At 46.8% G+C, this 12,492-nt stretch overlaps 5 protein-coding genes across 5 annotated transcripts; 2 read left to right on the plus strand and 3 right to left on the minus strand.

Moving 5' to 3' along the window:
* Positions 1 to 45: 45 nt before the first annotated feature.
* On the minus strand, positions 46 to 2,081 carry BO88DRAFT_407855 (uridine kinase family protein). Its single transcript, XM_025707552.1, has 8 exons — positions 1,773 to 2,081; positions 1,567 to 1,694; positions 1,337 to 1,481; positions 1,241 to 1,283; positions 1,072 to 1,185; positions 983 to 1,024; positions 698 to 929; positions 46 to 615 (listed from the first exon to the last, which is right to left on the minus strand). The coding sequence occupies exons 1-8, from the start codon at positions 1,941 to 1,943 to the stop codon at positions 132 to 134; spliced, it is 1,359 nt and encodes a 452-aa protein (XP_025559024.1). The 5' UTR covers positions 1,944 to 2,081; the 3' UTR covers positions 46 to 131.
* A 338-nt stretch (positions 2,082 to 2,419) lies between these two features.
* Positions 2,420 to 4,195, plus strand: BO88DRAFT_407857 (uncharacterized protein). Its single transcript, XM_025707553.1, has 3 exons — positions 2,420 to 2,446; positions 2,505 to 2,969; positions 3,176 to 4,195. The coding sequence occupies exons 2-3, from the start codon at positions 2,793 to 2,795 to the stop codon at positions 3,701 to 3,703; spliced, it is 705 nt and encodes a 234-aa protein (XP_025559025.1). The 5' UTR covers positions 2,420 to 2,446; positions 2,505 to 2,792; the 3' UTR covers positions 3,704 to 4,195.
* Positions 4,196 to 4,742: 547 nt separating this feature from the next.
* On the minus strand, positions 4,743 to 6,786 carry BO88DRAFT_428896 (acyclic terpene utilization AtuA family protein; the record flags this gene model as incomplete). The annotated part of the gene is made up of 4 exons (XM_025709109.1): positions 4,743 to 5,309; positions 5,415 to 5,962; positions 6,017 to 6,108; positions 6,182 to 6,786. 4 exons carry the CDS (start codon positions 6,784 to 6,786, stop codon positions 4,743 to 4,745), a joined length of 1,812 nt encoding a protein of 603 aa, XP_025559026.1.
* A 676-nt stretch (positions 6,787 to 7,462) lies between these two features.
* Positions 7,463 to 8,296, minus strand: BO88DRAFT_438180 (HAD-superfamily hydrolase; the record flags this gene model as incomplete). The annotated part of the gene is made up of 1 exon (XM_025709660.1): positions 7,463 to 8,296. Exon 1 carries the CDS (start codon positions 8,258 to 8,260, stop codon positions 7,463 to 7,465), a length of 798 nt encoding a protein of 265 aa, XP_025559027.1. The 5' UTR covers positions 8,261 to 8,296.
* Positions 8,297 to 8,893: 597 nt separating this feature from the next.
* On the plus strand, positions 8,894 to 10,052 carry BO88DRAFT_471606 (gibberellin 20-oxidase family protein; the record flags this gene model as incomplete). The annotated part of the gene is made up of 3 exons (XM_025711704.1): positions 8,894 to 9,199; positions 9,261 to 9,327; positions 9,384 to 10,052. Exons 1-3 carry the CDS (start codon positions 8,916 to 8,918, stop codon positions 10,050 to 10,052), a joined length of 1,020 nt encoding a protein of 339 aa, XP_025559028.1. The 5' UTR covers positions 8,894 to 8,915.
* Between the last annotated feature and the right edge of the window lie 2,440 nt (positions 10,053 to 12,492).

Below are 12,492 nucleotides of genomic sequence, written 5' to 3' on the forward strand. Positions count from 1 at the left end.
AGTGGCTGCACATGCTCAAATTGTGTTTTATAGAAATTTTTTTTCATTATATCATGTATATGTAGTGAGATGCATATATATAGGCCTATTTCCACAGCTCATGTACTCCAGGCTTAGATCCTGACCGTAACTCAACAGCCGAAATATCTCTTTTCAATCCACCGAGGTTCGCGCTCTTCCTCAATGCGACCAACTATAACCTTAATTCCAGGGAACACTGTAGTCAGTCGCTTCAGTCCGATCTTTCCTGCAGCGCAGGTCACGAAAATAATCTTGTCCTCTTGGACACCGTGGTCAATCATGACACGGACCGCCATTAGAGCAGCACCTCCACTGGACATCTGAGGGTCGAGGAGCATGACGTTCTCGTGGTTCTCAATATTGGGAGGGAGCTTAAGGTAGTGAAGCTCGGGTTCTTCGTTCTTTTCATTGGTTTGGATCAGCACACGACCGGTGATGCAGTCAGGTATGGTGCGCTTGAGCGCGGTCTCGAGGCAAGAGCCTCCGCGAAGGATTGCGACGGCAGACACTACACCAGCTTGGTTCAAGCCCTCATAGCTGGTCGATTGAGGTGTATCCACTGCTTGTGATACGTAGTTGGTCATATCCAAAGCCCTGTGCAGTAATAACATGTAAGTTATGAGTTGACAAACTCATGCAATGTGCGCAGAGTACAGCGACGCCCAGGTTGACTCACTTCTCGATCAGTAAAGCGGCAAGTCGGTCAAAGTAGAACACAAAGTCAACTTGTTCCGTTGCCGGATCCTGGAGGATGGTGTTCATGCCAACAAATTGCGGTGTTTGGGGCATCATCAAGACGTTAGAAGATAGTTGCTCTTCCGAGGCGATGAGACCAAGCCGGTTGAGCTCTGCATTATGCTTCTCTGACTTCTCATCAAGCTTGCGCTGAATATGTTGCACAACCATTTCTTAAGTTGGAATTAGTGTGAGGATCCAAGGGGGAAGGAGCAGACACTCTTACCAATGGCCGTTCGGTTTTCGATACCACGGGGAATGATGATGTCTGGAGCTTGTCAGACCTGATTCAGCTTATGGAGAAGTCGTACATACCAGAGACAGCTCGCTGAGGTTCAACGTATTGCTTATATGAGGGCTTCACATAAGTGAACCACTGCTTGACGATTCCTTCGACGTCTCTTCCTCTCTCACGAACATCGCGCATGACTAGATTTGTCTCCGTTAGAGCAGTACCAAAAGGTTGAGTAGTAGGGTAACTGACTTCTGCGCCCAAGACAGACATCCATGTCTGCTTCAACAAAGATCTATTTAGATAACATGAGCGACGGTTCAGATCTAAGGGACGGGCGAAGCTTACCTTGACATCTAGAAGCTCCATAATCCTCGGGTCATGCAAGGCCAAAATACCCTCCAGGATCAATACGCGAGGGGAATACAGGGTACTCGTTTCAGGCTGACGCTGGTGTTCTGCAAACGAGTAAATGGGGATATCTGCTTTCTTTCTAGACAGTTTGAAGAAACTCTGTCAGCTTCCATATATGGCACGTGCCCCACCAGAAACTACAACAAGATACTCATATGCCATACCCTTGCTTCAAATCCCTTAGCGTTCGGACCAGGACATCAAAGTCCAGAGACTCCGGGCAGTCAAAGTCATATTGATTGCGGTGGGCTCTGGCATGATCCTCTGGGGACAAGCTCTTGTAGAAGGAGTCCTATACCACACCGCCGTTAGAGAACACGAAGTGGAAGGATTTATTAGGCTAAACAATTATGAAAGCGGTCGCATATACCATTACGAGAATCACAACCCAGGGAAGATTCAGGGATTTCACAATCTCCATGGCCACCGAGGTCTTGCCGGAGCCGGAGCTGCCTGCGATACCGATAATACTCAAATCCGCCCATGGTGGAGAGTAGCGCCTGTCTGTCGCGGACGAGTATACAGGGGAGATTGACTGCATCTTGCCGACCCTCACCGAAGAGCTGACCTGCCGAAACGAAGGGAACTAGTGACAGGCCGGCCTGATCATAACCGGGGAGGACAAAAGCAAAATTCAGTTAGGACCCCAGCAGCAAAGAAGCGCCGACGACACAAGCTTTGGAACCGATAAGAGAGACTTCGGCGATACACTCCAATTCCAAAAGGGACCAAGTGATCGGCGCTTGCCCCAATTGGGACTAGGAGGGGACGTGACCTTCGCTTGCGGCTTTAGGCTTAGCTGGTGAACGTGACCTAACACCCGCCGCTTTTTCTTCCTTTAAAGAGAGCTCTTCCTTCCCGCCGTTTCTTTTTCTTCTTCTCTCCTTCTCTTCACTCACTCTTCTGCCCCGAGCATCCTAATGGCTCCCGTCTGCGAAGCTTTCCATCTTCACAGACGGCCTCTTGCTCGCTATCAGGTCACTTGACATCCTACTGCGAAATTTCGCATCCACTAAGCTCTTCACCATGTCCTCTGCCAATTACGTATGCGTCCTGACATGCCGTGTGTGCCGCGTGGTTGCCTGGTTTTAACGGGAAGCAGATGTCTCCCTCTTCCTCGACGACGCCAACATGGCATCAGTTCGAACGGAAGGTCGAGGAGGTGAAACCATCCAAAACGTGAGTGATTTACCCCACCTTTCCGTCGCGCGCCACGATTGCATGATGTACCTTGAAATCAAGTTGGGAATCTCTCTGAAAAACAACTGAGGAGAATAAATTGACTTGTGTTTCTGAACCCTTCGTTTAACTTTTGCCTTGTCATCCACAAATTTGCCAGATGGACTTCAAATGCTGACTGTCCTCTTAAAGTGATATCAATTATCTAGTCATGGATTACCTAATTACCAACGGCTACCCAGCTGCTGCGAAGAAATTCGCACTAGAGGCCAATATCCAACCCAGAGCAGATATCGAGTCGATTCAGGAACGAGTTGACATTCGTACTGCGATTCATTCTGGGAACATCCAAGTTGCCATTGAGAAGATCAATGAGCTCAACCCACAGGTAAGACAATCCGTCTATGTCAACCCCTTCCCACCCACCCTCGTTGCAAGGATTATACGACGTTTCATGCACCACTCAGAACATCCCTTTTGGGGTTTGTTGATAAACAAACATCTTCAGTCCTCAGTATGAGCAGCAAGACATAAACATGCCGTTACTTGTCATCACATTCATTTCATAGCTTTTTGCTGACTTGACCGGCTTAGATCCTAGATGAAAATGCCCCTTTACATTTCGCCTTGCTGCGACTGCAGCTGGTGGAGTTGATTCGCTCATGCACCTCTTCCCCCGATGGCGACATCAGCCCTGCCCTCGAGTTCGCGACCTCGCAACTCGCACCGCGGGCACCCACCAACCCACAGTTCCTTGAGGACCTTGAGAGGACTCTTGCGCTCTTGATCTTCCCGATGGATAGCCTGTCCCCGTCACTTGCCCCTTTACTACACCCCGACCTTCGTAAGGACATAGCCAACCGCGTCAACGAAGCCATCCTGCTGAATCAAGGCGCTCGTAAAGAGGCCCGGCTACGCAACTTGGTCAAATTGCGCGCGTGGGCCGAACAGAAAGCCCGGGAGGCTAAGAAGGATATACCCGAGAAGCTGGACCTCGGACTGGGCGATAACCCCAACACCCACAACAGTAATCCCTTGGCCAGTTCGACCAGTGCTAGCCACAATGGCTCTAACGACACCGTAATGACCAATAATGGGGATATCGACCCCATGATCTCATAAATCCAGGATTCGATCTGCGATCACCTGGTACCTAATATTTCCATTTCACGTATCACCACACTCGAATTTCTCTGTTCACCATTGAGCACGGCGCTTGGGTGCAGGCTACCAGCTGGTGTCAAATTCAACGGCTCTCTTGTAACATCTACGGTTCAATATGGAGATACATTAACGTCTTATGACTTGACATTTGGTTTCTGCCGACGGTTTTGTGTGCGGAACGGATTGAATTTTAGCAATCGAAACAGACCCAACTGGTTCTTCAATTGGCTTATTCGTAACAAACCCATGGTTACCTGGTAGTTAACCACGTTGCAGTTGCCTACCCTGCAGCAATGTCAAGCCATGGGTTGGGGCACGGAACAAATCAACATCATACCACCATGATTGGAAATGCTAAACAGTCGCTACACTGTCAATCGTATATACTTGACAGCACGGTGATTTCGTTTATTCAGAAGCAGTCAATTGTAGATTTCTATTCAGGAAAGCCTCGAAAAGCTCCCATCCGCCGTCTCTAGCCTTCCGTGGCATATACTACGCGGATATAAAGAACTCCATGAAGCGCCGTGTACATAAGTTGACTTTATCCTGTTCCACAAATCGAACAGTAGCTACTAATCCTATGCTAGGAACGAATTTGCTAGTTTAATCAGTAGATACACTTCTTATTTGAGCGATGTGCCGACAGCTGCCAGTAGGACCAATAAATATATATCGACCGAGCTGTCTATAAACGGCATTGTTCTATTTCAACTGACTATAACTGGGAGGAAAAGGATGGATCTATTTACTAGCAGTACCATTCAACCCTGTCACTACATCACACTATTCAAATTCTTTTCAGGTATGTTATAGTAGTAGTAGCCAATATCTTCGAGGAAGAAGACTATCCCGTGTTCAGAGAGTGAACATCAACTGTTCAGATACTACCAATAAATTCTTCCAAAAAATTCCCTCAAAAGTCCGAATAACTTGAACAACATGACATAAACCCCATCATAAGCAACTACAGCATACTGCACCAGCTGAAAGCAAACTAATAACGTTGCAAAAACACCTTGGGAACATCAACCGTCTTCGACCGCAAAAACTCGCACGTATTCTTCCCCAGGACATCACAACTCGAAGACGAATTATACCCCCGATCAAGATGATCATAAAGCAAGAAATGCACCACTCTGACACCAGGAATCTCGAATCGGTCAATTTGGTTCCCTGAATACTCAATGGGTCCCAGCAGCTCCTTGATCTTGTCCGTCGTGAGGAACGTTCTAAGCCAATCCCATTCATCTTGGTGTTTCACGTAAAAGCCCACGTTGCAGTTGGCTCCTTTGTCGCCGGCTCTACCATAGACGACGGAGCCCAGGGGGGCTTTGACTGTCTCTCCGAAGGCAGAGATGTCAACCGGGTTTTCTGTTTCGTGGGAGGGCTGGGTGCCATATGTTTGGGTCACGCTGGGTGGGTGGATTGTGATGATTTTCTTTGGATCGGTTGCGAGAAGGTGAACTCTATGCTTTAGGACTGATTGAGGAATGAGTCCCGTGTTGTAGTTGTAGTAAGGCTTTGCATGGACTTGTCGGGGGTCGTTGCTGGGGGTGAGGGCCTATAAGATCTTAGCCACAGTAATATTAAGTGATAAAGTAGGGTAACCGACCGGACAACTAGAAAGAAACGTCGACATGCACCATCTGAACAAACCTCTAGGTACATCCGTCCGCAAGATCTCCGGGTCTTTAGTCTGCGCAAAGACACGGAACATCACTGTTGCATGATCCTGGCAGGTAGTGTCGAGGGACGGGGACCCAATACGATGGAATCTCAGTTCAGTGAACCGGTGGATATCCTCACCGATTGCCTCTCGGATCTGTTCTTCGGTCCACCTACACTTTTCATCAATATCAAGACCCGTCATAAATGCGTGGAATTCGGCCTGATATCCTCCGAAAGTGGTGAACCCTAGTTTGGTCGTCGGGGGAGGTGGCATGCCCACAATGCCTGTTACCCGGACTTGTTCTGGGGCAATTTGTTCGAGGTTCACTCCTGTCAGGTCAGCAACGACGTCGGAGTTGAGATACCATGGGCCTTGGATTTCATATATGAGTTGCGACGTCAAGGATTCGACTGTCACGCATCCTCCGGTGTTTTTCTCCTTGGCGATTGTGAACTCGCCGTTGGCTTCGATCTCTGCGATGGGAAATCCGAGATTGAGATGCTTTCCTGCTTTCAAGAGCGACTTGAATCCGGTGAAGTTACCGCCTTTGAGGTGTTAGTTGGATGCTGAATGGAGGCAAAAATTGATGCTGGACATACCAGTGGCATACCCAGAGCATTCGATAAGATGACCAGCAATCAAAGCTCGCGCAAGTTCATCATAGTTGTTCTCAGACCATTCATGCCACCACCTACAGTTGTGTCAGAACCGAAATATCTTGATCAGTCCGAAAGAAAAAATAATCTCGACTGTGGAAAACTTACGCTGCAACACCAACCACAGGAGAAGCATCCGAAACTCTCCCACAAATGACAATATCCGCACCTTCAGCCAAAGCCTTCGCAATGCCCCAACCTCCAAGATAACATTGCGCAAATACAAAATTGGGATCGACCTCCGATAACGATTTACCTGAAAGTCGAATGGGATAGTCTTCGTCGCCCTTCTTTCTCTGTTCAAGTAAAATATTCGTCACATCGTCACCTTCAATCCACGCAATGCGCAGATGACCATGTCCACTCCGCTGGACAAGCTTCTGACACTCAATTGCAAGGAGCTCTGTATCTGATGCTCCCGCATTGACCACGAGCTTTATTCCATGAGCGCTTAAGTCTGCAATGGCAGGCTCGAAGCATTGCAGGAACTCTTTAGCATAGGCGCCCTTGGAGCGATTCTGCTCGTTCTCTTCCGTGAGATCTCGCGCCTTGATCGCTGCCGTTCCAACCATGTTGGACTCAGATAGCCAGTCTCCGATGATAGCATCTATGCTGGGGTCACTGGCAAAGGATTTGATTGCATCCCAGCGATCGGTGTTTCCTCCGGCACAGCCGGCGATCCGGACAGATCTCTTGGTAGGTCCTCGTGTCATGTTCTTGGATGTAATAATATTAAGATTGGTATAAGGGAAGTAGAATAAGTCAATGGTATTTTGCTTCTGCTGTGCTGATGAGATTAGATGAGATATGATTAGATAGGACTTCCTTTTTATCTGGGAAAGCGTCCGGCTGTTGACTCACCTACATCCTTTCAAGATTCAACCCCGTCAGCTTTGTGACCTTTTTGCGCTTTGTTTCTTTTCCTTCCCTCGGAGTATCACAGCATGTCTGCATGTTTAATTAATCTTGTGGCAAAAATGGTGTGATCGCGTCTCACAGCATTTCGAATTTGACCAACCCCCAGTCTTAGTTTCGCAGCATGCATGCATAATTCGATATGATCTGTGGTAGATGTGGTGTTAGTGAGGTAGCATTGCAGAGATAGTACTCCGCTTTATCTGTTGATCACTCGGTGTCTCATTACCCCATAAGTTATTGGTTCCAACAGCAGCACTAATGGGTATGTGGGGTGCTTAGATATAAGAAGTAGGCGATGTACTATATTGCAAGGTAACATCGCGTAGAGCACTATTTGCACAATAATGGCAAGGGATTTCAGCTGAAGATTTGCGCCTTCGACTAAACTAATCCAGATCTCGTGGCCATGTCCAATTGGTAGCATTAATAATGCATCTTTACAACAACCACAACGACTAGTCCGCCAACGTCTTAGCTCTGTCGTTCCATCTCCACGGCCGAAGCCAGCTCATTCAAATCCGCGAATTTCCACGAAAAGGCAACCTTCTCCCTCAGATCCTGCAAGGTCCCTCCCATCCCCTTCTGGCCCTCCTTCCCTCTCGTAATCCACGCCGACGTGATGCCCAGCTCCTTAGCAGGAACATGATCATTAACTAAACTTTGCGCCACATGCAGCACCTCCTCCTCCTGGACTCCAAAGTCTGCATGCAGACGCGAGAACATGTATGCAAAGTTGCCATGATCGGGCTTGTACGACCCGATGTCTTCCGCAGTATAGACCGCATCGAAATTGACCCCTTCTAGTGGTCCTTGCAGGGTCCTGCCGAAGGATACGTTGTCGACATTGGAAAGGATCACCAAGCGAAAGTGCCGCCCCAGGCGCTGCAGAGCATCACGAGTATCGGGAAATGCCTCCCAATTCTGGATGCTCGCTGCAAATCTCTCAGCTTCAATCGAGGTGCTGCTGGGATCGGGGTCGCCGGTGCCCCTCAGGGACTGCGCAAGCGCAATGTAGGCTTGTTGGAGGAGTTTGCTGTAAAGCAGGATGGGCTGCGCTTTGAAGATCTGCGCTTTGATCTTTTGAAAAACAGAGAGGATCTCAGGGGTAGATGATTTGAGCGGATGAGTGTCTGGGATTTGTGAGAGGAGTGGTTGAAGGGCTTTGATGAAGCCGCTTTCCCAGTCTACCAGTGTGCCGTAGCAGTCGAAAGAGAGCACGCGGAAGTCAGACAGCGCGGAAGCTTTTTCCGATCCCTTGATGTCAGCCATATTGTTTTCTTTCCTTTTTTTTTTTTTCGGTTCTCGTGTTCAGCTTGAAGATTGGGTGGCGAGTCAAATTGAGAGGGGTAACTTACCCCTCTTTATGCTCAGGAACAATCTCGCTTGCGTCTTCCTGGTGCATTAGTCTATTTCTTCAAGGTCAGACCCCGAGGTCTAAGCTCATCCAGCTAGCCACCTTGCACCCCACCTGTGTCTCGGAGAAGCATTGCAACCTGCATGTAGCTGAAAATACTCAGAAGATCTGGTTGGATATCCTCTGCAGTACTGTGGCAATTCTGCAACTACCCTAGTAGGTCAGCTTGAGGGATTCGTAGCTACAGGTCTCGAGTAGTATGCATTGCAGAGACAACACTTTGACGAATACTAGCGAGACATTCTTTCTCGTGGTCTCGCTTCCCTTCTCTCAGCAACTTTTACCTAATTGCAATTGCTAATGAGGCAAGGAATGAAGATGTCGCCATCTAGGCTTCGTCCTGCCATCTTCATGCGGTTCCCGTGAGCGATGGCAAGAATGAGGGTTATAAAAGGGCCCTATGCTATCAGGAGCATTGTTTGGAATGAGAACAACTCTCGTATCATCATTAAACCAATTCCACCAAGTCAGAAAAACTTCTCTTAGAACATCTCTACCTACGCTGTCAAAATGGGCTCTGTTCAAGATGGACCTTCACTGCCAGCAGCAGACCTTCCAATTGCACCTCTGAGAACCATCAGATACAGTGCTCTGCAGAGTGGTGATCCCAAGGAAGTTGGAAGACTCCTCGAGGCGTGTATTCATGAAGGGTTCTTCTACCTTGACATGACAGATGGAGAAGAAAACCCTGCTGTTCTCCAGAAGGTGGATGAAATGTATGACTTCATGCGCGAGTGGTTTGGTCAACCTGATGAGGTGAAGCAAGAAGTACTCTCGTCAAACTATACAGATGGGTAAGCATCACAAGTCTTTGTCAATGGGGCTTTTGACTGACATGTTCTTCCCACTGTCTAGTTACAAACCAACTGGAATCTTTGCGGGTGTTCGCGAGAATACCAGAGACGCCTACGAGACTCTGAAGGTACATCCCGACCCTTTTCATACCCATGATCACTAGCTAACACCTACACACAACAGGTCTCTCACATGGGCATCAAAAAAGGAGCAACAAACCCTCCACCCTACCTCCAAGTCCGCAAAGGAATGTTCGAATCCTACCTCGAAGCATGCAACCAAATCGCCCTCCGCCTTCTAATTTGCCTATCCTCTCAACTAGGCCTCGACAAGTCTTCAGCCCTCGAGACCTTCCACCAAGACAAGGAAGACTCCAACTCAACCCTCGTCCTCCTCAAATACCCATACCAAGAACCCGACCTCGAATCCCACCAGATCGGACACAACAAGCACACCGATATCGGCAGTATCACCGTCCTCTTCACCGACCAATGGGGACTACAGGTTCTATCCGCCGCAGACCAGGGCCAAAAAGAAGAGCAATGGAAGTTCGTCGAACCCCGTCGCGGATGCGCCGTGATCAATGTTGGTGATTCTCTGCGGTTCCTTTCGCAGAAGAAGCTACGCTCTTGTCTCCATCGTGTGGTCCCTGCGAAGGGACAGACGGTTGATCGGTATACCATTGCGTATTTCTTGCGGCCATCGAACAGTGCCACGTTTGTGGATAGTAATGGGGAGTTGGTGACGGCGACGAATTGGCATGATAGGAAGTATGAGGTTTTCAAGGCGACACATGCGGATCAGAGAAAGGATACGATTTTGACGGGGGGGTTGGAGCCGATATCTATCTAATTTTCTGGTCTATTGGATAATTCTACAAGACAACAATTCCTGGTTGGTTTTTATAAGAGCTTATGTACACAAGTACGACTACTCCAGTAGAGACAAAACCAATCTATACAAAAACACCCTCAAACCGTGGCGATGAAGAAGGACAACCACAGCCCCCAGGAGTTTCTCAGCTCGGGAAACATTTACTCTGTAAGACTATCCTGTTAAATAGTGCATCATTGTAAGGTACTAAGACTTGAGGCCTAATCTAGTCAAGATATAATGATGTTCGATATTCCTTACTACTCATTGCTTATCTATAAGCTAACCAGTCCTCGTTCAACAGTAGTTCAATGTAGCATACACTACTCAGTTATACATGACATCCAGGTCTATTAAAGCCCTTGTTTTCACATTACAACATAGAGAAACCTATCTCATCTGATAAGGGAAAACCTATGTCAAGGCATGAAACCCACAGACCATAACACTCACACACCACCACCACCATCAAAAGTTCTTCGTACATCCACAGTTGGTGCAGCAAGTTGGTATATTCCAACCAGTCTGAGACTCGAGTATACAGATGTCACAACAACGGTCAGATTCATCGGTTGAACACTAGTAGTATCAGATATCAGTCACACGATCAACAACATTGATGCGATTAGAGTTGAAGGTCAGAAATGACAGTGATAACTTATATGTAAAACACAAATAACACGCAAAGGTTCGTTGAATGGTTTCACACTATGTATCTCCTGTTGTCTTCCTCCTCTCGCTTCATGCCTTGATGAATATCACGGTGTTCGGCTTCGTTGGTCGAAGGGATGGCTGCTACTGCAGTAATAAGAAAAGCGGTAGAGATAATTGAAAAGAGCTTCATTATGAATGATTGGTTGACTGAAAGCTTTAGATGTTTGTAGGATGGTGAGAAGATGAATAGTATGCGTTGTAGACTTGGGAGGGCAGTGGTGTCTTTATATAGACGAAGAATATGGATGAAGTACTTCATTGCCTACTACTACAATAGAAGCTCCGCGGCTGTATAAGTGGATGTTACTGGCTACGGTAATACACTACGCGGTAGTAGTATACCAATAGTACTACCTAAATCTAGTTAGCGATGACCTCATGGTATACATAGTATGCCCAAAAGGGATGTCTCGGGAAAAAGCAAGCAGGAGCTGAACCGAAACAAGACCAATCCCAGCTCTGGAGTATCTTGAACCATCTTTGAAGATCAAAAAGCAAGCACTGAACGGTCTAAGTATAAGGCAAAGGCAATGAACATCAATATTTAACTTATGCCTCCATACAGTCACTTCTCATCACTGTCTCTGATCAGCACTCCTTGAAGTGTCAGCTCTCCTCAGCTATGATGCTATAAGCGTTTCATTGCTCCTTTTCAAGTAAAGCAGACATTGGACACAGACAAGGCGAAAGGAATTCTCGCAAGTGTACTTGTTACACTAATGCAGTACAAAGAAAAGCAATATGATTGATTCGAATCCCGGCTTCGCCACAAGCAAAGGTACATTGGGCAAGTGGGGTTTCTTGGTAGGGCTGATTGGGCTTTGAAGATTGATCAACCCTATCAGACTAAGTAACTATGGTCTCACTATTGTAGGGTCAGGTAGAAGTTGAGGGACTAAATGTCTAATCTGAGAAGTTTAGCCAGACATTCAGTTGTAATGGTGGTCCTTATAGAAGCAGCAGCTGCTGGTGGTGGTGCTATAGGCGGACAAACCAAAATCTACCAACAGTTAATGTTATCCCATAGCGTTGGGAAGCTAGTAGTAGTACTGGTCGGATAGCGTAGTGGTGGTGATGGTGATGAGGATGATAATGATTACTGAAGTTTATAAGAATATGCTCAGTGCTATCCTAATAACTTCTTGCCTCTATTGTTTAGGGCTAGATAAGTACTTTACCTATGTCTCCTACGAAGCCATTGTTTGACTGGCTAATCTAATGCAAGCAATGAAGCATAAATCCAGGAGTTCGATGACGAAGTCATTTATCTACTTTTATTTCCATTGGTTGAAGGAATGATGAACTGAAGGTTCCAACAAGGGACACTTAGCCATCCACCGTGCCCACAGTAAGTACGCCCGGTTTTTCTGAATCATTCTTGTACGGGGGTAGGTGTATTCTGATATCCGCCACATCTTCCTATATAGTAACGTATCTACTAAGTAATGCATAAGTAATCATTTATTACAATATACAATATTAGAAGCAGCAGGGTTTAACCTTACTCATGTAGTATAATACTCAAGTGAAAGATCCTAATATCATATCTCTACTACTAAAAGATAATATAAGAAAGACTAAAGTAATACCAAAGTCAAAATTATTCTAGGTAATAAGTATAAAGTCTGCACAGGGTCAAAATAAGAGTTAGAAAGCAGAATATAATACCCTGGAATAAGTAATATAACTTTACTGTTCAATCACC

The sequence above is a fragment of the Aspergillus vadensis genome (assembly GCF_003184925.1).
Source record: "Aspergillus vadensis CBS 113365 unplaced genomic scaffold BO88scaffold_26, whole genome shotgun sequence".
Taxonomy (NCBI): Eukaryota; Fungi; Ascomycota; class Eurotiomycetes; order Eurotiales; family Aspergillaceae; genus Aspergillus; species Aspergillus vadensis.

What these genes read in the sequence shown, in the direction of transcription:
- BO88DRAFT_407855 (XM_025707552.1), bottom strand. Translation starts at nt 1,943, where the DNA reads ATGCAGTCAATCTCCCCTGTATACTCGTCCGCGACAGACAGGCGCTAC. An exon ending in GGGTTGTGATTCTCGTAATG is followed by an intron (nt 1,695 to 1,772) that starts GTATATGCGACC and finishes GGTGTGGTATAG; the next exon opens with GACTCCTTCTACAAGAGCTT. An exon ending in CGAAAACCGAACGGCCATTG is followed by an intron (nt 930 to 982) that starts GTAAGAGTGTCT and finishes TTCCAACTTAAG; the next exon opens with AAATGGTTGTGCAACATATT.
- BO88DRAFT_407857 (XM_025707553.1), top strand. Translation starts at nt 2,793, where the DNA reads ATGGATTACCTAATTACCAACGGCTACCCAGCTGCTGCGAAGAAATTC. An exon ending in TCAATGAGCTCAACCCACAG is followed by an intron (nt 2,970 to 3,175) that starts GTAAGACAATCC and finishes TGACCGGCTTAG; the next exon opens with ATCCTAGATGAAAATGCCCC.